General features: G+C 42.8%; 4 protein-coding genes across 10 annotated transcripts; 3 read left to right on the top strand and 1 right to left on the bottom strand.

Annotated features, from left to right (window-relative positions):
• Positions 1–272: 272 nt before the first annotated feature.
• On the bottom strand, positions 273–12,312 carry sema4e (semaphorin 4e). Of its 3 annotated transcripts, XM_019856699.1 has the most exons (17): positions 11,947–12,312; positions 11,114–11,162; positions 8,756–9,037; positions 8,366–8,511; positions 8,015–8,077; positions 7,829–7,927; positions 7,659–7,758; positions 6,160–6,267; positions 5,920–6,065; positions 4,285–4,463; positions 4,043–4,196; positions 3,765–3,960; positions 3,157–3,272; positions 2,986–3,082; positions 2,884–2,944; positions 2,740–2,792; positions 273–1,892 (listed from the first exon to the last, which is right to left on the bottom strand). In XM_019856699.1, the coding sequence occupies exons 3-17, from the start codon at positions 8,862–8,864 to the stop codon at positions 1,420–1,422; spliced, it is 2,100 nt and encodes a 699-aa protein (XP_019712258.1). In that variant the 5' UTR covers positions 8,865–9,037; positions 11,114–11,162; positions 11,947–12,312; the 3' UTR covers positions 273–1,419. The 3 variants fall into 3 exon arrangements, with proteins under 3 accessions (XP_019712258.1, XP_019712257.1, XP_019712256.1); XM_019856698.1 differs by lacking the exon at positions 11,114–11,162 and having other exon boundaries at positions 2,884–2,940; positions 2,982–3,082; XM_019856697.1 differs by lacking the exon at positions 11,114–11,162.
• Positions 12,313–13,032: 720 nt separating this feature from the next.
• LOC109507343 (oocyte zinc finger protein XlCOF6.1-like) lies at positions 13,033–19,918 on the top strand. 5 transcript variants are annotated; one of them, XM_019856702.1, is made up of 3 exons: positions 13,033–13,179; positions 13,599–13,821; positions 18,934–19,918. In XM_019856702.1, the coding sequence occupies exons 1-3, from the start codon at positions 13,056–13,058 to the stop codon at positions 19,895–19,897; spliced, it is 1,311 nt and encodes a 436-aa protein (XP_019712261.1). In that variant the 5' UTR covers positions 13,033–13,055; the 3' UTR covers positions 19,898–19,918. The 5 variants fall into 5 exon arrangements, with proteins under 5 accessions (XP_019712261.1, XP_019712260.1, XP_019712259.1 ...); XM_019856701.1 differs by having other exon boundaries at positions 13,593–13,821; XM_019856700.1 differs by having other exon boundaries at positions 13,578–13,821.
• LOC109507347 (gastrula zinc finger protein XlCGF49.1-like) lies at positions 13,814–14,648 on the top strand. Its single transcript, XM_019856710.1, has one exon. The coding sequence runs from the start codon at positions 13,844–13,846 to the stop codon at positions 14,621–14,623; it is 780 nt and encodes a 259-aa protein (XP_019712269.1). The 5' UTR covers positions 13,814–13,843; the 3' UTR covers positions 14,624–14,648.
• On the top strand, positions 15,082–18,689 carry LOC109507345 (zinc finger protein 771-like). Its single transcript, XM_019856707.1, has 2 exons — positions 15,082–15,897; positions 16,771–18,689. The coding sequence occupies exons 1-2, from the start codon at positions 15,774–15,776 to the stop codon at positions 17,826–17,828; spliced, it is 1,182 nt and encodes a 393-aa protein (XP_019712266.1). The 5' UTR covers positions 15,082–15,773; the 3' UTR covers positions 17,829–18,689.
• Positions 19,919–21,424: the final 1,506 nt, after the last annotated feature.

The following is a 21,424-nucleotide window of genomic DNA, read 5'->3' as shown; positions in this document are numbered from 1 at the left end:
CTCCATTTCAACCCAACCAGCCAAGCCAGATGGTTGCACAAACAGACCAGATTCTGAGCTCTGTTCAAGGATTTCAAGATTTTGAAACCTTGGACGTCTTCTTATTAGAGGTCGGCAACTCCTGGCTCCGAATTAATTTTGCTACTCGGTCCACTCTCTTTTTTTCCCCATACAAGTTAACCCCACCCCCCAAAAAATTACACATTTGCTTTACTTTAACACAGACACATGCTCAAAAGATAAAAAAAAAAAGAAGAAGAGAAGACAGGTCATTGTTGTGTTAACACACTGTTTAGTGTGTGGGTTTAGGATATCTTGTGAAAGAAAATACTACTTTAAAAACAACAACAATCGGGCAACCAGGAACGGCATGAACAAATAAAAACATTGACAAAATGACAACATCAGGTGGGCATCATTTGGGATGAGTGACCAACTAGAGACAGCCAAGATTTGAGAAGTACACATAACAGCCACATCTGTTTTTCCACATTCTTGGTGAGTCGAGGTAAAACCTGGACACAGGTGAACTACAAAAACCATTTCAGGAAAAAAAATGAAAACGTTCCCCTGTAACAAAACAAAATACACCGTGTGAATAATGCAAATGCCTCCGTTTTCAAGGAAACATGCCGTGGCTTTAGGCTATTTGTGCTTAAAGCCTCAAGACTTAAGTGCGAGTGAGAAATCCATCCGAGCACACGTTAAGACAGCATCAATCGGATTTTCTCTTGTGCACTTAATCACCCAGCTGCCAAATTAGACTGCGTGTGTATGGTGCCTTGAACAAATACAAGACGGACATTGCAATCCAGTCGGACATTTCATGACATCGGCATCTTACATATCGGTTAATCCAAGTATCATATAAAATAGGTTGTATTTTTTTTTTTTTTAATTTCTTTAACACTACATCCCAACTCCAATGGAATTTCGATTTGTACAACAATTAACTCATTCAGTACCAGCCAATTCTGGACCAAGTCTGAAAAGACGTTTAAAAACGTCTTTGGGAGTGAATGAGTGAAAAAGTGTTTTCCACACAATGGCCCCTTTGATGTCAACCAATCCAAGTCTTTGCATGACACCGACACGGGCTTTAATTTCAAGCAGCAAGCAATTTTCCAACAACACTGCATGAAACAAAGAAGGAAAGAAGCTGATCCAGCTTTGACCGTTTCTTTGTTGAAACCGCCCAACATATTGGATCGTTTTGGCTCTTCAAAAGTCACATTCATACTGATCCACACCCCCCCGCCCCCACTGCGTACGCAATTGTCTTAAAATGTCAAACTCGGTGTCAATAAACTGCAAACAGGAAACTGAAACAGACCTCTGCGTGGATACCGTTTCGCTTTCTGTGCTCACTTCCGGCGAGCGGCGACTTATCCGGCCGGGTCTCAGTGCATCTTGGTGGCTTCACAGTGGACCTGGGTCCTCCTGGCCATTTGACTCATAAGATTTACCACTCTGCTTTTTGTTGCAGTTCCAGGGCAGAGGTAGGTGTCCGTTGTAAAAATTCCAGGCCAAAAGGGCCACGAGAGAAACAACCAGAAGCCCGATGACAACCTGCAGTCCGACCGTAGAGGAGCCGTTCCTCTGAGCCTGAGGTAATCTCGGTTCACCTTTCAGACTGAGCTGATACTCCGCCACGGTGGCGGTGTACTGGTCACCTTTGGAGCGCTCCATCGACAGGCAGCGGTAGCGGCCCGCATCAGAGTCTGAGACGTTGAGGATGAGGAGTTCGTCTTGGAGGATCTCGTGGCGAGGCGAAGAGGCCACAAGGCGACCGTTGACTTCCCATTTGGTCGTTGCTAGGTTTGACGATGACGGGCAGGCAAGCTTCACGCTCCCGCCGGGCATGAACCACTGGTTCACAACATGTATGGGGTCTGGAAAAAAAAAAAGTAACCACAGTACATGAAAAGGTTAAGAAAAAAATCTATATTTTAAACATTATTTTTGATATACTTTAATAGTGACTTCGTAAAAATGTAAACTCTTGTTGCCCCTGTGAACAGGCATTCCAATCCACAACATTCCACAATTGCTTCGCATTTCTTGGTTTTTCCTCAGAAGCAGCATTTGTAATGCCGCCCCACAAGTTTTTAAGCAGATAAAGATCCAAAGAGTGGCTTTACCAATTGGACGAAAGGGTTCATCCTAAATAATAATTGTGTGTATGTATATAAATGCGTGGGTTTTCTCCGGGTACTCCGGTTTCCTCCCACATTCCAAAAACATGCATGGCAGGTTGATGGAACTCTCTAATTTGTCCCCAGTTGTGAGTGTGAGCGAGGATGGTTGTTCGTCGCCGTGTGCCTTGCGATCGGCTGGCAACCGGTTCAGGGTGTCCCCCGCCTACTGCCCGAAGACAGCTGGAATAGGCTCCAGCACCCCCCGCGACCCTTGTGAGGATAAAGCGGATTGGAAAATGGATGGATGGATATAAATCATTGTCTTGTCATTTGTGCTTGAGTCTCTCCTGGAAGACGCTCATGAATTTATTCTTCCACCATTGATGGACTCTGTGGCAGTGGTGTCTTGGAATGCCCCCCCCCCAAAAAAAACTCCACTTGGAGAAAGTACAACGTCACAAATCTATGCTATTGGTCAGTCAGTGGGTTTTATTTCAACCACTTATTGACCATTCTAAAGTTCTGAAAATGGCTTGCTCTCTTTTGACGATTATTATTATTTTTTTTGTCTCCTGAAAAGTGTCGTAGTGCACCAACTCACCCGCTGGCGGGCAGAGGGAAGCGTTTCCGTCCCTCACGCTCTGGATTAGTTGCCTAAAAGCCGATCACAATGATTTCACTTTGTTTGGGATGCGGCCAACAGTCATGATGCTGTTTACATGAAAAAAAAAAAAAATGTCCCCACCTCTGTGTACTGGAAATGGCTACGCAACTCCCAGCATCCGCGTCCCAGCCACAGTAGGGATCTCTTGCCCGAAAACAGTCGCGTCCCAGCCACAGTAGGGATCTCTTGCCAGAATACAGTCCAAACAGGACAAGGATCTCCCACAGGTGGCAAGAGGCACCTGTACAACTCCGTAGTCGGATCCTGCGTATAGCTGTCCCTGTAAATGTTGATCCATCAATGCACTCAGAGCGTCGTACGTAATAAACAGCAAATGACCCGGCCGTATATTACCGTGACGTCGGAAAACCTCAGGACCTTAATGGCCTCGGGGGACTGGAAGAGCTGAATCTGCTCGATGATGAACATCTCACCGACGTAGTTTACTGCTTTCAGAAGAGTGCCATCCTCTGGAAACAGGTGAAGGAATTGGGTTTGCACAATACAAAACAACACAACAAGAAAAAAAACAAGAGTTATTCGCTAAATTATGTTTTTGAGAATGTACATTTATGTTGAGATTTAAGAGTATGTTTTGTTTTTTTCCACTTTACTTGAGTGTACCTGAAGGTCGCTTGTCGCAAAAATTTTTACTCCTATCACAAAAAAACTCATTACAGGAACTATGTTGATGTTACAATACGTTTCACAAACAGCGAAAGACTTCAAAAGGCAATTTCTTAATCTCTGGTGTTAGTTCAATTAAGTTAAAAAAAAATTCAGACTAATTCAACACTTGACAGGTTTTGAGAGAAAGACAGGCTGCTGGCGTCATTACGATTATGATTTTAGCCTCACTGTCATCCCCCCCACCCCACATAAATGCAACTTTATTCTCATCAGTTTTGTTCTTGTACAAAGCCAAATGAAGTGAGTGACGACACGCAACTGTAGGCACACACCTGTGCCTATGAACATCACATGGAACTTCTGGCCATCTGCTGCCTCCACTTGGTGCACAACGATGCACGTAAAGGCGGCTCCCCGTCTCTCCAGCAGAGGTTTCTCGCCTATTGGCTGAATAATGTCCTCCATGAGGGGCCTATCTCTGATGAAGTGAAGGGTTTGGTCTGGGAGGTCCAGGGATCGAGTTTGACACTGAGGGGATAAAAAAAACAAAAAACTGATCCAACTGTCTTTTGAAGGACTAACCTCCATAAACAGATTTGGGGGCACTCACAGATCCGGGTCGAGGGTCGGGGACCTCCCCACTATACGCCACCCAAATAAAGGAGGTTTCGACAGGGACCAGCGTCTTGAACTGCCCCTCCGCAAACACTCGGTTGATGTCAAATACGCTGTACGCGCACACCGCAGACAGGTCGGACGTGTCGCTGGAGCAAAAAAATACACAAAAGGTGAGCAAACTGGGCGCTTTCCAATGAATGTAGACTTTCCATCTAAGATTTTTAGCAAACGTACGACTGCGGGGTGAAGATGGCGTAGAATAAGCAATCGGACCAGTGCTTCTGGGGGTCACACCAGCGGTACGTATTCTGGATGATGTTGGGCAGCTGCGAGCCTAGGACAGGACATTCCAGCCTGGCTTTCAGGAAGGATGTCCACTTTCTCTGCAAGGTCCGCCGACCTCCCGTGTCTCCCTGGGAAAAACAAAGACCGCTAGGATGACAATCTTTCCATACTCCGACAGCACTACATCGGCACTTCATTCTTGCGCTTCCTTTCACCTTGGAGCAGCATATTATTTCAGTCGATAAACCAGCTCCATACTCTTTAAAAAATTGCACAGAAAAGTCATTGATGTAAAGAAAAAAAAAGTGCTCACAAAATTTGGGTGACTGGCGACATGCTCGCCATTCTGGGATTCTGGAAACCCTCCAATTTGTTCAGATTTCAAAACGCTTTCTTGATTGTCATTTTTGACATTCGTTTTGAACAACTGAAGAGAAGCTTCATTTGGACAAAAATGAAGCTTCATTCAATGTTGTATTACCCAATTCGACAACACCAAATCACGACTATGAAATACTCTTCGAAAAGGTTTTACTGCAGAAACTGTCAGGTGGCACACCCATTTTACTGCAGCTACCTTCATCTCCATGAAAGCGGCAAAATGTACTTGCCATCAAGAACTCGTCATTTATCACTAAAGTCCTCAAGCATGTCTGTGCCAGTTATCTCGTTAACTTGCTGCTAATATCCCTTCGATCGTGCTTGAAAGTGAGCGTAAAATATAATTGTGTGAAACAGTCCAAGGGGGGCAATGTTGTTGTTGGGTTTTTTTTCTTATTTAAAAAAAAAAAAAACATTCAAAAACAACTTGGCCGATGATGCCATTAAGCTAAGGATTCGTTATGTAACAAACCACGAAGCTCGTTTCAAAACCAACCATTCTCAGAATTTGAAACAGGGTAAGGAACCTTGAAGTCACGGAAATGTGAAGAAACCAGGTTGCGCTACAAAGCAGCGGGGGAAAAAGATATGAAAGCGCTGTGAGGAAACAAGCCCGAGGAAGTCATTTTCTTATTTCACCTTGCAAACACGGGCTACACGGGAAACCACCACCGGTTTCTTGTAGCAGTCGTACTCGACTGCCGTCTCGCTGAAAAACAAGTAGACCTTGTCATCGTCGCCCCAGTCGCTTTTTGGCAACTGAGCCAGGGAGATAAAGTTGGGCTCTGGCATGGAGTGGAGAAGAACTCGTCATTTATCACTAAAGTCCTCAAGCATGTCTGTGCCAGTTATCTCGTTAACTTGCTGCTAATATCCCTTCGATCGTGCTTGAAAGTGAGCGTAAAATATAATTGTGTGAAACAGTCCAAGGGGGGCAATGTTGTTGTTGGGTTTTTTTTCTTATTTAAAAAAAAAAAAAACATTCAAAAACAACTTGGCCGATGATGCCATTAAGCTAAGGATTTGTTTTGTAACAAACCACGAAGCTCGTTTCAAAACCAACCATTCTCAGAATTTGAAACAGGGTAAGAAACCAAGCTAAGGAAACGTGAAGAAACCAGGTTGCGCTACAAAGCAGCGGTGGAAAAAGATATAAAAGCGCTATGAGGAAACAAGAGCAAGGAAGTAATTTTCTCATTTCACCTTGCAAACACGGGCTACACGGGAAACCACCACCGGTTTCTTGTAGCAGTCGTACTCGACTGCCGTCTCGCTGAAAAACAAGTAGACCTTGTCATCGTCGCCCCAGTCGCTTTTTGGCAACTGAGCCAGGGAGATAAAGTTGGGCTCTGGCATGGAGTGGAGAGAAATAAATATTAGTTTTGAGCAGCTGATCCCTTTCCAAAAAAAAAAAAAAAGTCATCCAAAAGGTCAAAATGTCACCATTGAGCCAGGATGTTTTAATCTCAGTGCGAATGGGAGGAGAACTGCGCATTAAGACCAATTCCGAGCCCAGGAAGTTCATTGACGTAGCCGAGTACAAGTTATCGTCTGCCAAAAAAGAAACCAGATACATTTTAGTCATGAACATGAGGACTGAACGATGTTAGGAAAAGATTTTTCTGAAAAATATTGCCATTTCAATTTCCAATCACCCCCCGCCCCCTTGCATTTTTCTTCTATGTACAATACTAGAAGAAATGTATCAAATATATATATTGTACCTTCGCAAAACTAAAATAGGTTTAAAAAAACGTCTCACTGTGTATAATTGAAAAATCAGCACTCAAGCGTACAAAGTAGTGAGAAACCAATGACATGCCTCAGATCATAAAGATTTATTATAGTCTTATAAACTTTGGACCTCATAAGCGCCTTGTCGTGGCCAACATAACCGATTCATTTTCGTTTTTGAGGTGTGTGTGCGCTCTACTCTGTAGCTGTTCCGTTATTTTCTCTCCAGACAATAATTGACCTGCTAATCTGCCGTCCATTGCTGGTTGCACTCCACTTGAATGAGGTTCCAGCCAGACCTCTGTGAAACGCGCGCTGTACACCTCAACGAACCGCTTTTTCTGGTGTTTGGTGACCCAAATATAAGCTTAGCGATTAGCATCGGCTTCTTCTGTCCCTTCTTGCTCGCTGTTGCATGTCAGATACATTTTAGTCATGAACATGAGGACTGAACGATGTTAGGAAAAGATTTTTCTGACAAATATTACCATTTCAATTTCCAATCACCCCTCGCCCCCTTGCATTTTTCTTCTATGTACAATACTAGAAGAAATGTATCAGATATATATATATCAAACCATAGCAAAGTTAAAATAGGTTTAAAAAAACATATCATTGTGTATAATTGAAAAAACAGCACTCAAATGGACAAAGTAGTGAGAAACAAATAACAGAAAGATTTATGATAGTCTTATAAACTTTGGACCTCATAAGCGCCTCGTCGTGGCCGACATAACTGATTCATTTTCGTTTTTGGGGTGTGTGTGCGCTCTACTCTGTAGCTGTTCCGTTATTTTCTCTCCAGACAATAATTGACCTGCTAATCTGCCGTCCATTGCTGGTTGCACTCCACTTGAATGAGGTTCCAGCCAGACCTCTGTGAAACGCGCGCTGTACACCTCAACGAACTGCTTTTTCTGGTGTTTGGTGACCCAAATATAAGCTTAGCGATTAGCATCGGCTTCTTCTGTCCCTTCTTGCTCGCTGTTGCATGTGTGGCTCGTGACTGCTCCCCATCTGCTTTTCGTGACAGCAAATACAGCTTAGATGCCGCCACTGAGGCGAGAAGCAGTTTTACTTAGTGGAAAGGATCTGCACCATGACATGATAGACTCATCTGGAATTACGATTTTAATCATTGCTAATGCACACTAATGCGCTTTTATCAAGAAAAATGGACTTTTCGCTCAGGTGCAATTTCCACTTACCAACCATGATGGAGGCATGTCTTTGGTAAGGATCAAATGGACATTTCCCTTTGCCGTCTTCACCCGTCTTCGCCAGAGTCAGTTTCCCATTTGCGTAGGACTACGGAGATAATCAGATGATTTGATTTCAGACTTGTGTTCATTCAGACCAGAACATGAATTAGTCTCACCATGTAATCACACTCTGGATCAAAAGCATTGGTTCCACACACGTACATCCGGTTATCCTCCGTCTTGTGCAGTATCTTGATATAGTTCTTGCACTCGCTCTGTTAAAAAAAAAAAAAAGCAACAAGTAGGTAGGCTCGATATTTTAAGGATTTCTAATGACCAAAAAAAAAAGTATTTCAACTCACTACAAGATCTTTTCCTTTGTTTTTACAGTCATACTCTTGCTGTTGCGTCGCCTCCCATTTCACCTGAGAAAAGTGGGAGATATTAATCATGTCACTTCTTTTTTAAAACAGATCACCCGTATGTCATGGCCTGTCCAGATCTGGAGTTGCGAACCTTGAGTGTGAGTGAATGAATACCTGAAGCGAGAACCTTATCAAGTCTTAATCTCACACTACTGTGAGACTACTACTACTCCCACCCAAGGCTTTACTGCTATGGCCCTGAGCCATAAACTCATAAATCATTGAGGATGTATGTGGTCGATTTTCAAACTGTATAATAGTGAGGTTGCAAGGCGGAGGAGGCCTTACAGAGGCCTGTTTCTTTGAAATGTCCTCAAGGTCAAGGGCGAACAGCGCCTCCCTGGCACCCAGCAACAGCAGCTTCGTGTCCTCTTGCAGCAGCATGATGGTGTAGTTGGACACCCCCTCCTCGCGAAAGAGGCGGGTGTCATTGCCTGAGGCAAAAGGGAACACGCGGGGGGAAAAACTCAAATATGCTTCATATGTTATTTAATTTTGTGGAACCTCCCGAGAGCCAATCTGGAGCTGAACCACAATGTTATGAAAAAAATATGCGTGCAAAAGTTGGATTTGAAATCCCTGTTTGGAATCTCGTACATGATTAACTCCAGGAGGGTGTTGGATTTTTATTTTTTATTTTTTTTGTGATGTCACCAACGTAAGCAAAACGACACTCACTGTTATAGGCGACATATCTGCGGGGGATGCAATCCAAGGGTGCGTCATCATCCAGCATCGAGGCAAGAGGGAGGAACCAAAACACGCTGATACAGAGCAAGGGACGCATGGCTTCTTTGTGTGAGGGCAATTTAAGATGGACTGTTTCAGTCGTCCAAGAGTACGGGCAACTAGCGTCATCTGTGAATCGGTGACGTCCGTACTAACTGAAGGGCCCCTTCAGCGGTGCCGCTCAGCAGGAGGTCCATGGTGAGATGGAGACCACGGCACCACGGAGACAGACTGGGAAGGGGGTGAAAGACACAAAAGTTGTACAGGCATGAAAATCTTGTCACACAGAAGCTGAAAAATTATCGACAGCAAAACGTGCAAACAAAGGAGATAGTAGAAGGGAAAACGAAAAAAGAAAGAAAGGGCTGTCGCGCGGCAGTAATTCTGTCACGGCCATAGTGATGTTAATGCGGAGCCATGAAAAGCATTCAGCAGGGGTGTCGACTTCGGCTCTCCCGCAAAACCAACACAAGAGATTCACACACACCGAGCCAAGGCTTGGAGGACACGTTAAGAGGCGTGTTTGCAACACTGCTTTTGCAACCCTGGTTTCCTGTATTGTGTAGATTTTGGAGTGCGCAAGCCCAGGCTCATTTCTTATTGACCAATCGGCAACGTGGTGTCTCGCGATTGTTTCGTGACTGATGAAGACAGCCCGCTGGGTGGGATGTTTGTTGGCGCCTGTGCCAAGAGCTGATGAGCTGCAGCATGTCAGAGAATGTAGTTCTGATAAGAGAGTTCACATTTTTTCGGCATGAGGCCAAAGCCAGCTCCCTCGAGAACACACACACGCACACACATTCGCGCACGCATGCGCAATCACGTCTTTCATAATCTGCTCTCAAAATGTCCCCCGGCATGAGCGGAACCACGTGCCTGTTGATGATATGCATCAAAGATATGTATGAGAACGCTGACAGGTTATGTTCCAGTGTTAAAGTGCTATTACGATTTGAACATACTGGTCTCACGACACTAATTAGTCTGTGATCGAGCGCCTCGCCCTTCACCAACATGCACGAGCGTGATTCTCAAACATGGCCGTTCATAATGCCACGCGAGTAAGAAAGTGTACAGTTGTGATCGTCAGAGGGAACGCAGAGCGAGTAATACTATGATAGCGTTAGCATTGTAGCAGTGATAGCATGAATGGAGTGTGACGATGACAGAAATTGTTATCGGTTTGAAGTTTCAGTTTTTGGAAACTCGAGTCAATTTCAAATCAAATCGGTTGCAAATTACTCATCCCCTCTGAATCCTTTCACTCCGCTTCACTTTGATAGTGTATTCAATTCACATTTATTGGCCTACAATGGATGGACAGAGATGGCTGGGAAACGTTTGGAGTCTTCAGTTAACCTAAAATGCACGTTTTGGGGATGGGCTTCAAACCTGGAATGTGGCATTACATACTATTTTGGGGATTTTAGAAACATACTTTTTGATATTTTGACTTTGCCTTTAAATTTCTTTAACTCGCGTCTGCAAATGCTTTTAAATGTACTTTTAATTTTGTGAAGCACATTGAAGTACTCTGTGTGTGAAATGCGCTAAATAAATAAAGCGGGCACGCCTTGCCTTGGAGCAGATGGAGAAAAGGCCACTTAGATATGCTCTGACTGCTATTCTGATCTGGATTTCTTCATTGTGAGGCAGACACGCTCATATATGATGTAAACAGAGTCAATATACGTATTGATGCAAGTCATAGTAGGTCATGACTGTATAAATAAAGCAAATAACATAACATCAACTGACTCAACTCAAGAAAATAACTACACATTATACGACATTTCGGCTACCACACTGTGCATTGCAATTATACTGTATATAAACGGTTAGAGGCTATCGTTAACAAATTTTGAACGCATTCTATCCTGCATCAAGAATAAATAGGCCTACTATTTTGTATCGTTTGCAAGGCTATTATTTTATTCCGCTTCAGAAATATTGGCCGTGTTCCACAATGTGAACAAAAGATGGAAGCAACAATGTCATAAAATCAGCAGGAGATAAAAGCACTTACTATCCATCTAAAACACTTTCAATGACACAGTTTGACATCATCGCCTCGGACACTTGAGCCGTTGTTCTCGACTCCTGTTAAGAACAATAAACCTTTTCTTTTTTTTTTGCTTTGCTTCCAACTAGCCTCGGAAAATACATGTGCTGTAACTTTTGATTTTTAAACGTGGGAACTTGGGACGCCTCTGTGGTGTTCTGAAAAACTATGCTCGGAAAGTACAAATACAGGTCATTCAGTTACGTGCTGTCTGTGGCCCACCCAAAAATGGGTCTGCAACTCACTTTGAAATCTAGACCCACCAGATGAGAATCACAGCTCTTGAGGGTACATCTATGGAGTAACAAGGGGTTAGTTGGTATGATATGCTGTGGTACTATTCACTACCCTGCAGCTCCTCAATTCATATTCACATTCATTTTGCCAAGAGTTGCAAAAAGTGGTGAAAAATAGCACTGTTTCATCAAAAGCAAAGCCACCTAGGCCAAAGGCTAATCGTGGCTGTTGAGTGTTTCCCAACCCTCATTGAGCCAAAGCACATATTTTTTACAAACAAAAATGTCACAAAATGTGCTACATTTATAGATTAGTGTGAAATCTGGGCCTGCTGAGTGTAACACTAATCTATTGTTTTATGAATGGCAACACATTTTTCAGCCTGCCACTAAATGTCACCACTCACCAGCAAAGGCAGATGAACACAATTTATATTATATAGATTATATTTGTTGTTTTTTAAACCATTTTAGTTAAAATGGATCCCTATGGTTCGCTGGGTGGAAATCACTGCTGTAGTTAAATATTGTAGTTAGCTCGAGTTATTTTCACGTTGATCCACAAGCAAAAATACACAAGGACAGCGCAGTGATGCAAGGATTTGTAGAGTCAACATTAAATTAATCACTTACCTGCACCTGAACACGCCCTGCACATTCGGAAAAAAAAAAAACAGAATTGCCACCTGTTTTGCTTTCTAAACTTGGAATGCGCATTAACCCAAGCATGTGAACAGACAATTATAAATTAATGACTTAGCTGCGATTCGACACGCCTGTACATCAAAAGTAGGGTTAAATAACAAATTAATAGTGGGGGGGGGGAAATAAGATTTATTTACGTTTAATCGTCGCACGCAAGGAGTGATGTGTGGCGTCGTTACTTCCTGTCAGAAGCGACGAAGCAAAAACAGCCCCACAAAAATGATTTTTTTTCTTTCCCCTCAAAAAGAAGCAGATATTCCTTCTTGTAGAAAGACGTCCAGTACTCTTGTGGTGGTAAGGAAGCGCGGTGTAAATAGATGCTGGTGCGGCTTAAGACGGACGCGTCTGTTCCTCGCAGTCTTTCTTGTTTCTTGTCAAGGCAGCGTTAAGACGGTAAAAGGTGCTGAACTCTGTCCTCATTTAATCCACCCCGCACACTTTTGCACACATTCTTGCACTAGTCTACGCTACTACGGCGTGTGTAGAAAACAATTGAGATTAACTGGGGGGGGCGGTCAGGTTTGGCATGGCCCCACCTTTTTCACACAACAAGCCCAAACAGGCGTGAGCGAGAGACAACCGTTTCGAAGTGCTGGGAGTTTTTTCCACTCCGGGCCCCCCCGCCCAACTTTTTCGCTATTATCCAATTCGGTTTATCTGCTCGAGGGTCGCGGGCATGCTGGACCCTATCCCAGCTGTATTCGGGCAGCAGGCGGGGTACGCCCTGAATTGGTTGCCAGCCAATCGCAGGGCACACATAGAGGAACAACAATTCGTACTCACAATCAAAACCGAGGGACAATTTAGAGAGTCCATTAACCTGCCATGCATGTTTTTTGTTGTTGTTGTTGTTGTTGTGTGCGTGTGCGCGTGTGTGTTTGAATTTCTACTCGTTTTAGAGTGCATAGCTCAATAGCGCCTACCCGTGGGAAGGAGCTGGAAGTGGCGGTGACCAGGATGTTGATGCCGCGGCATAACGGAAGTGACGTAGGGTTCTGTTACAAAATACGCTCGCCCTTTCGCGAGACCACTCAATAATTATTTCCTAATTAGTACTGAATGGATTGAATACTCAACCTAGTACGCCTGTCCTTAGATTAACGGGACTAGAACATTATTTATTAAATCGTCGTACGAGGATAAACTTGGTGCGCGTTGAAGCTTCTTAACTCGCTAGCCGCTAACACGGAGACACATCTGTTAGCAGGAGATAGCAACGTGCACCGATTATCGTGCGGAAAGAAAAATGTTTGCAAGAATGACAGCCGAGTACCTGGAGGAACTATGTGAAATAAAAGAGGAGAACGAGCAACAACATCAACGGCTGGACGCTGTTGGCAAGGAGCTTCCTGTTGTGCGACACACAGCAGGTTCGTTTGTTTAGTAACTAACTACTTTTCATTGTTAATGGACACATATGTCAACACTGTTCCTTAAAAACATTGTGTATGAATTGTGTGTATAAGTGTGTGTTCATAAATGCTGCCCTCAGATGGTGCTGTGTGATTTGTTGTATACATCATGAAACCTGTTCATTTTTAACATGTGTATTTTACAACACGTTGAATTTTTATTTTATTTGCCAGTAGCACGTAACATTGGAACACATTTCTAGCATGTCAATTCATTTCATTGGGGGAATTTGGGTTCTTTTTCAAATCGTTTGAATTCAGTCATGGAACAAATCAATCTCGTTAGTCAAGGTACCAGTCCAGAAACAGTAATATACAATATCAAAGGCACAGCATGAAATTTGATGGAACCAAAGTGTTTGTCTTTGCAGGTGCAGATGTCAGTGAAAAATATCTTGGTCGTTGGGAGCAGGAGACAGATTTCCTTCAAATTAAAAAGGAGGAGGAGGATGAACTGCCTTACATGACAGAGGAGGAAAAGCCCATTCACATTAAAAAAGTGGAGGATGAGGAGGAGGATATTGACAAGTCATTATTGACCTTCGTCTTTTTAAAGAATGAAGATAAAGACAATGGTGAGAGTGAGGAGAACAGAGGGGCAAGCAGCAGCTCAAATCAACACATGACAACAGAAGGTGATGCAGACCATGGTGGACCATCCCAAGAGCATCATGATGACACAATGTCAGACTCTCCTGACACTGACGATGATGATGATGGTGTTGGTGGTGGGGATGATGACAAAGATGAAGACTATTGTTATGTAGAAGAAGAAGAAGACAATGACGACGATGAAGACGACAAACATGAACTCTTTGAATGTTCTCAGTGTGGAAAAAAATTTCGATCAAAGTCGTATTTGAATACTCACGTGAAGATACACAGTGGGGAAAAACCTTTCATCTGCTCAATTTGTGGTAAAACATTTTCTTCAAAGAAACTTTTAAAAAGTCACACAAGAACACACAGTGGAGAAAAGCCTTTCGTATGCTCAGTTTGTGGTAAAAGATTCTCTGTGAAGACAGTTTTAATAAGTCACACAAGAACACACACCGGAGAGAAGCCTTTTTCCTGCTCAGATTGTGGCAAAAGTTTTTCGACACGCACAACTTTACGAAAGCACATGAAAACACACACTGGAGAAAAACCTTTTGCCTGCTCAATTTGTGGTAAAAGATTCAATGTCAAGGGACATTTAACAAGACACGCAACTACACACAGCGGAGAAAAACCTTTTGCCTGCTCCGTTTGTGGCCAAAGATTCTCTCAAAGCAGTAATTTGAAAACGCACAGAAGAACACACACGGGAGAGAAACCTTTTCCCTGCACAATTTGTTCCAAAAGATTCTCAAGTAAACAGCAGCTTCAGATACACAAGTGTTCTGGTGGGAGTCGAAGTTGAGGATGTAAAAAAAAAAAAAACAAAACTTATGTGTATAAATTTGTTAATTTTGGAATAAAATACCACGGTAAGCCAATTTGATCCGTGACAGAAGAACCATTTTTTTTGTTGCGATGTTGATTTTTTTTTCTGTCTCTGCCTATTACAAATCAAAAATCTTAAAAAAACAAAGAAACAAATGCTTTCAATCAGGGTTACCTGAAAAGCACAATTAATCACCCATGCTGGAATGCAGGTATAAAATGTGGAATAAGAATACAAAATATAAAAACGGGTTTCCTCCAACTTTCCAAAGACATGCGCGGTTGGTTAATTGAACACTATATCAGGGTGCTACCTATGGGGCCTGTCTTGAAATCAACTCCCTGGGAAGTGATTTAAAAATGTCAATATTTGCAAATATTTATAGTAATAGTGTTGCATGTTGATGTTCAACTGTTTCCGACCATATTAGGTCATTGTTGAAAATTACTGTGCAAGACCATGATCTGTGTCTTAACATACATAAATGTATTTAAGTATAAACAAATTTTGGCGAATTTATTTGCGAAGGGTGTATGAAACCAGCAGCCCTTTCCATTTATGAGCCCTTAAGTAGCAGCTCTCTTTTGCAGAAAAGTGTGTGACCCCTGTAAGTGCGAATGGTTGTGTTCTTGTGTGCCCGATGAGTGGCTGGCAACCAGTTCAGTATGTAGCCCGCCTGCTGCCCGAAAACGGCTGATATAGCCCCCAGCAAGCCCGCGACCCTCGTGAGGATAAAACGATTCGGATAATGGATGATAAAGTTGGATGAGGGGGGCGACATTCTCGACCCGCTCCTCCCTTATTGCAAGCAACTTCCGCCGCACGGCTCAGCACTTGGGTTCACGTTTCCTTCTTTGCTCGCGAACGCCACGAGCTTCCCCGCACATTGACTGAACGGACTGACTTCTCGACACAGCGCGCGGACTTTACTGGATCAGAACTTCATTTCAATCTTTGTGTCCGGATAAAATCGTCTCTGTGCACGTTGAAGCTTCTCGGCCTAGTTAGCTTAGTTTAGCTTTTAGCTCGCTCGGCGCTAACCAAAAAGAGAGACTCGTCGCTTGTTTGTAATCAACAGATAACCGTTAAGCAGATATCCAGTAGGAACAACGGCATTGTGTGGAAAATGTCCGCAAGAACAACAGCAAAGTACGCGGAGGATCTTTGTGGAATGAAAGAAGAGAACGAGCAGCATCTTCGACTGCTGGGCGATGTTCGCAAGCAGCCTCGAGTTGTGTTACACAGAGCAGGTTTGTGCACTTCTTCCTGTCACTTGTTTAATTGAAAAAAAAAACTCGAAAAAATATACACTGCCGTGTTTGTATTTCGATGGAATCTTTATTAATGTACGATGTTGATGGTCTGATGAAGCGTTTTTTCCGGCTCATCTGCCGAGCACTTGGTCATGTCAAATGAAATTATTTCAGAAAATCTGCGTTGAAGAGAGACCAAATAAAACACATTTTATGTGATATACTTAATTATACCCCTTCCACATACTTTAAATACATTTAAACTAATAACAACCCACTTAAAGACCCCCCTTACCAAACACGTAAAACATACGCAAAAGCAAACTGTAAGGGGAAAACATGCCGCAAATAATGACCTCAGGAAGTAAATGTTTAAAACAAAACGAAAATTATCTTTTTCTTTTTCATTCATTTCAAACTATTTGAAAACATTACAATAAATGTAGAGCAATATAAAATAATACGGTAAACTACGAAAAGTGGACCACTCAGGAATAATGAATACGCCCTAAACTCGAAATTATTTTCACAATTTATGAACCAACAAATGACATAAAAATCATTGCTACTTGCAAATGCGCATGATCTCCTCATGCTTTCCACTTCATCACTTGGGTGCTACTTATTCAAATGATTCACCAGGTCCCTCTCTGGGGGGAACTGGTACCAATTGGGGGTCGAGAACCAGTGGTTGGGGACCACTGGTTTTTTCAACCTTGCCGTCAGGGGAACAGCTGATTTTACAACCTGTGCTGAAGAGAAGCAAGCATCCCGTTTACAAATTGATTCACAAGAAAGACGTTCAGTGCAACAGAATATACAGCGGGCACCTGCACAAACCAAATGTGTTTGTCTTCTTGTGTCATGCAGACATCAGTGAAAAATATCTTCATCTTGAGCAACAGGAGCCCGACTCCCTTCATATTAAAGAGGAAGAGGAGGAGGTGGTGGAGCCCGTTAACATTGAAGAGGAAGAGCACTCACACTTTAAAAAGGAAGAAAAGCCATTTCTCATTAAAGAAGAAGAAGAGGAGGAGGAGGAGGAAGATATGAGCAAGACAACAGTGACTTGTGTCTTTTTAAAGAATGAAGACAAAGACCAGGGTGAGAGGGAGCAGAACGGGGAGGCGGAGCCTCCAAGCAGCAGCTCAGGTCAACACATGACAACAGAAGGGGATGGAGACCGTTGTGGGCCACCTCAAGCAGATAGTGATGCCACATTATCTCCTGACACTGATGATGAGGATGATAATGAAGAGTCTGAAGGAGATATGACATCTCACATCCAAAAAAAATGTCCTCAGTGTGGGAAAACATTAAGCTGCAGGCAGAGCTTGAACGTTCACATGAGAATACATACTGGAGAGAAACCCTTTGCCTGCTCAGTGTGCGATAAAAGATTCACGAATGCGAGCACTTTGATCAAACACACGAGAACGCACACGGGAGAGAAACCTTTTATATGCTCCGTTTGTGGCAAAAGGTTTTCTGAAAATGGACATTTAACTAGACACATTAGAACACACACTGGAGAAAAGCCTTTTGCCTGCAAAGTGTGCGGCAAAAGCTACTCGGAAAAGTCCAATTTAACACAACACACAAGAACACATACCGGAGAGAAACCATTCATGTGCTCAAATTGCGGCCGGAGCTTCTCTCATAAGTCACATTTAACAAGGCACGCAACAAGACACACTGGAGAAAAACCTTTTGCCTGCTCAGTATGCGGCAAAAGATTCTCGGTCAATACAAGCTTGACAGATCACATGAGAATGCACACTGGAGAGAAACCTTTTACCTGTTCAGTTTGCGGCAGAAGCTTCTTTACAAAGTCAAGTTTAACAAACCACGCAAAAGCACACGCCCAAGAGGAAACCATTCAGTTGCAGTGTGTGCCCCGAAAGATTGTCGAGGAACGCTTCCGTTAAGGCCCACAAGTGTGTGGATGAGAATAGCGGTCACCATTGAAGAAATTAAAGAAACCGATTCCTTGTGGTAAACTGGGGAAGTCTTAACTACGAGAAGTTAAGCCACAGCGGGGGACACATGCAACATAATTTTAAATGAACTCACATTTTATGATGAAAAGATGCAAAGCCAATAATTTTATCAGTCACAGAAAAACCTTTGTGATCTTCTATCCTCTGGAAGTAGTGAGCCAAATGTTTGACAAGTTGATTTCAAACATGTACAATGATATAAGATGTCTATAATTTTGTCTGTACTTTCTTTATTTATAAAGAAAAATTAAAAGTGCAACCAAAAAGGATAATCATTCAATGGACGTGGCGTGTTCTTCATCTGTGAGATGGTGTAAACAGAATTTGAATCATTAAATCCGTCGCTTTCAAAAATCCGTCAGCTGACAGTTCAACAGTTGTCATTTCCGGTCCGCAGCTGATAATTATTTTCGCTTTCTCATTCCGCAAATGCAAAATTAATCCGCGTAGCGTGGTTTGACCTCTGCTGGAGCATACAATACAATGTCATCTTGCTATAAGTTTGTGTGTGGGTGTGTTTTTAGTTCTCCTATAAGAGTGTGTCAAGTGGTTGTACTTATAGTCGTACTCGTTTATACTTAGTTATTCAACTTGTGCTCCCAAAATTGTTTTCAACTGGAAATGGCAAATTCCAACTCACCGTAAGTACTTCAGTACCTTGAAGCGATTTCCACTTACATTTACAAATTGATTTACCAGACGTTCGATGCAACTTTATATCCGCATATTGTATGTATGTGCCTCACAGCTGGCACCTGCAAAAACCAAATGTGTTTGTCTTCTTGTGTCCTGCAGACATCAGTGAAAAATATCTTCATCTTGAGCAACAGGAGCCCGAGTCCACTCATATAAAAGAGGAGGAGGAGACCCCTCACATTAAAAAGGAAGATCGGCCTCATTTTAAAAAGGAAGGAAAACCCTCTCGCATAAAAGTAGAGGAGGAGGAGAAGGATATCACCAAGTTGCCATTGACCTTTGTCCCTGTAAAAAGTGAAGACGAAGATCAGGACGAGAGTGAGGAGAACAGAGGGGGGGAGCCTTCAAGCAGCAGTTCAAGTCAATGCATGGCAACAGAAGGTGATGCAGACCACTGGGGACCATCACAGGATGGCCTATTAGCTCCACTCTCGGATAGTGACGACATAACGTCACACTCTCGTGATGATGATGATGATGATGATGGCAATGATGAACAGCCTGAAGTTGAAATGACATTTCACACTGACAACACATGCAGGAAATGCTCTCGGTGTGACAAAGTGTTTAGCTCAAAGCAGGGTTTGAAGTATCACATGAGAACACATACTGGAGAGAAACCTTTTGACTGCTCGGTGTGTGGTAAAAAATTCACTGAAAAAGGCACTTTGATAAAGCACACAAGAACGCACACCGGGGAAAAACCTTTTACCTGCTCTATTTGTGGTAAAAGATTTTCGGAGAATGGACATTTGACAAGACACATAAGAACACACACTGGGGAAAAACCTTTTGCCTGCAAAGTGTGTGGCAAACGCTACTCTGAAAAGTCCAATTTAACTCAGCACACAAGAACGCATACTGGAGAGAAACCTTTTATGTGCTCAGTTTGCGGCAAAGGCTTCTCTGTGAACTCGCATTTAACAAGACACACCAGAAAACACACGGGAGAAAAACCTTTTGTCTGCTCAGTTTGCGGCAAAAGATTCTCTGTCAATACAAGCTTGACAGATCACGCGAGAACACACACTGGAGAGAAACCTTTTACCTGCTCAGTTTGCGGCAGAAGCTTCTCTGTCCGCACAAATTTAGCAAAGCACAAAAGAGCACGCTGCGGGAAGGATGGTTTTGGCTGCCTCGTTTGTGGTAAAAGCTTTGCTGCAAAGTCAAGTTTAACAAACCACACAAGAACACACAGCGAAGAGAAACAATTCAGTTGCACCGTGTGCGCTAAGAGATTTTCTAGTCATGCGTTTGTGAAGAGACACAAGTGTGCGGATGAAAATAGCAGTTACCATTAAAGAACAATTTGAAGAAACTGATTCTTTGTGGTAAGCTGTGGAACTAGGATAAGATGAACTGTATTAGTTCCAAAATAAGGACATGTTATTGTGCAATTGTTTTACTCTTCACTACACTTCCTCGGATGGCCGCTACATATTTTCCATCTCTGACATGGTGTACGCAGGATCAAATAATTAATTCCATCGCTCATAAAAATCAGTCAGCCGACAGTTCAATGGCAGAAGTCCAGTTTGTTTTTGCTGATATGCCGACACTCCCATGTAAATAAGAACCCTTTATACCCTTATAATGTATGTTTCAAAAACGGCTGTTAGCAATAAACTGGCAGAATGAAATGACTCCGAAATACCGTGTGTGTGTGTGTGTGTGTGTGTGTGTGTGTGTGTGTGTTTGCTTACTAGTAGGCATGTGGGCACAACTCGTGAAGTCGCAAACATGCCAGCTCGTCAATTTTGATTACCGTATTGATATACAGTACAGTTAACTGGTGGTGTACACGTCATAGCTAGTGTGCAATTTTGTCCAAGTCTTCAGTCAAAGTCTGTACAAGTTCAGTATTGAGCCTGACAACATTCAAGTTCAGTATTGAGAGACAACATTCCTTCCACAAGTCAATTATATATGTCAGTGTCACTAGTTTACTATTGAGCACTCTGAACCCAACAGTTCACTGCCAGCTCTTTTTCAAAGTACAACATATGTTGTAAAGTTATATTTGAACGGCTAAGAACGGTTGAACGTTTACATTGTATTTTCAACCACAAACTGGTCATTTTACTATTCCTTTCCATCCAATGAATGCTAATGTATTATCAAGCTATTCAATAAATATTCATCTCGGCTGCTGTTCTTGAGCTTTAGTCTGAACTGAGACTGGACGATTCATATCTATGAAACTTGCTTATTTTCAACTGCACATTATGGGCGAATGTGTCAGGTCATACTTTTGTATTCATATTACTGCTACCTGAAATTAAGGTGAGTAAGGTATTGGATGTTTAAGTGTACGTCGCTTGCACCCAAGGCGCTGTGGGAAGTCCGAGGCACGCGCTGCCCGTCACCACGGCTGTACAGGTCGATCATCAACTTGTTTCATGATGGCATTTTTAAAACTATTCTGACGACTTACATTATGGGCGAATGTGTCAGGTCATACTTTTGTATTCATATTACTGCTACCTGAAATTAAGGTGAGTAAGGTATTGGGTGTTTAAGTGTACGTCGCTTGCACGCAAGGCATTGTGGGAAGTCCGAGGCACGCGCTGCCTGCCACCACGGCTGTAAACGTCGATCATCAACTTAATTGTTTCATGATGGCATTTTCAAAGTATTCTGACGACTAGCCAACTGATCTACAACCGTGACACCGGCAGAAAGTTATTTTGTGGAGGAATCGACCCACACGCGCCGTCCAAGACACGCCGCCAGATGACAGTTTACAAGTCTCTGGAGGTTTACTTTGTAAACGGATGGATCCAGAATGTAAATTTAAAAATCTTATCCAAAGAAGCAGTTTTGATTAT

Source organism: Hippocampus comes, unplaced genomic scaffold (assembly GCF_001891065.2).
Source record: "Hippocampus comes isolate QL1 unplaced genomic scaffold, H_comes_QL1_v1.1 scaffold105, whole genome shotgun sequence".
Lineage (NCBI taxonomy): Eukaryota > Metazoa > Chordata > Actinopteri > Syngnathiformes > Syngnathidae > Hippocampus > Hippocampus comes.
This window is presented reverse-complemented; position numbering and strand designations above follow the sequence as displayed.

Excerpts from the sequence above, each read along its gene's own strand:
- LOC109507347 (XM_019856710.1), top strand. The coding sequence starts at position 13,844 with ATGACAACAGAAGGTGATGCAGACCATGGTGGACCATCCCAAGAGCAT.
- LOC109507345 (XM_019856707.1), top strand. The coding sequence starts at position 15,774 with ATGTCCGCAAGAACAACAGCAAAGTACGCGGAGGATCTTTGTGGAATG. Across the intron at positions 15,898-16,770 it reads AGTTGTGTTACACAGAGCAG|ACATCAGTGAAAAATATCTT; the intron begins GTTTGTGCACTT and ends TGTGTCATGCAG.
- sema4e (XM_019856699.1), bottom strand. The coding sequence starts at position 8,864 with ATGCGTCCCTTGCTCTGTATCAGCGTGTTTTGGTTCCTCCCTCTTGCC. Across the intron at positions 6,066-6,159 it reads TAAAACATCCTGGCTCAATG|AGCCCAACTTTATCTCCCTG; the intron begins GTGACATTTTGA and ends ACTCCATGCCAG. Across the intron at positions 3,273-3,764 it reads TGTGATGTTCATAGGCACAG|AGGATGGCACTCTTCTGAAA; the intron begins GTGTGTGCCTAC and ends ACCTGTTTCCAG.
- LOC109507343 (XM_019856700.1), top strand. The coding sequence starts at position 13,056 with ATGTTTGCAAGAATGACAGCCGAGTACCTGGAGGAACTATGTGAAATA. Across the intron at positions 13,180-13,577 it reads TGTTGTGCGACACACAGCAG|TGTTTGTCTTTGCAGGTGCA; the intron begins GTTCGTTTGTTT and ends ATGGAACCAAAG. Across the intron at positions 13,822-18,933 it reads AGTGAGGAGAACAGAGGGGC|GGAGCCTTCAAGCAGCAGTT; the intron begins AAGCAGCAGCTC and ends GAACAGAGGGGG.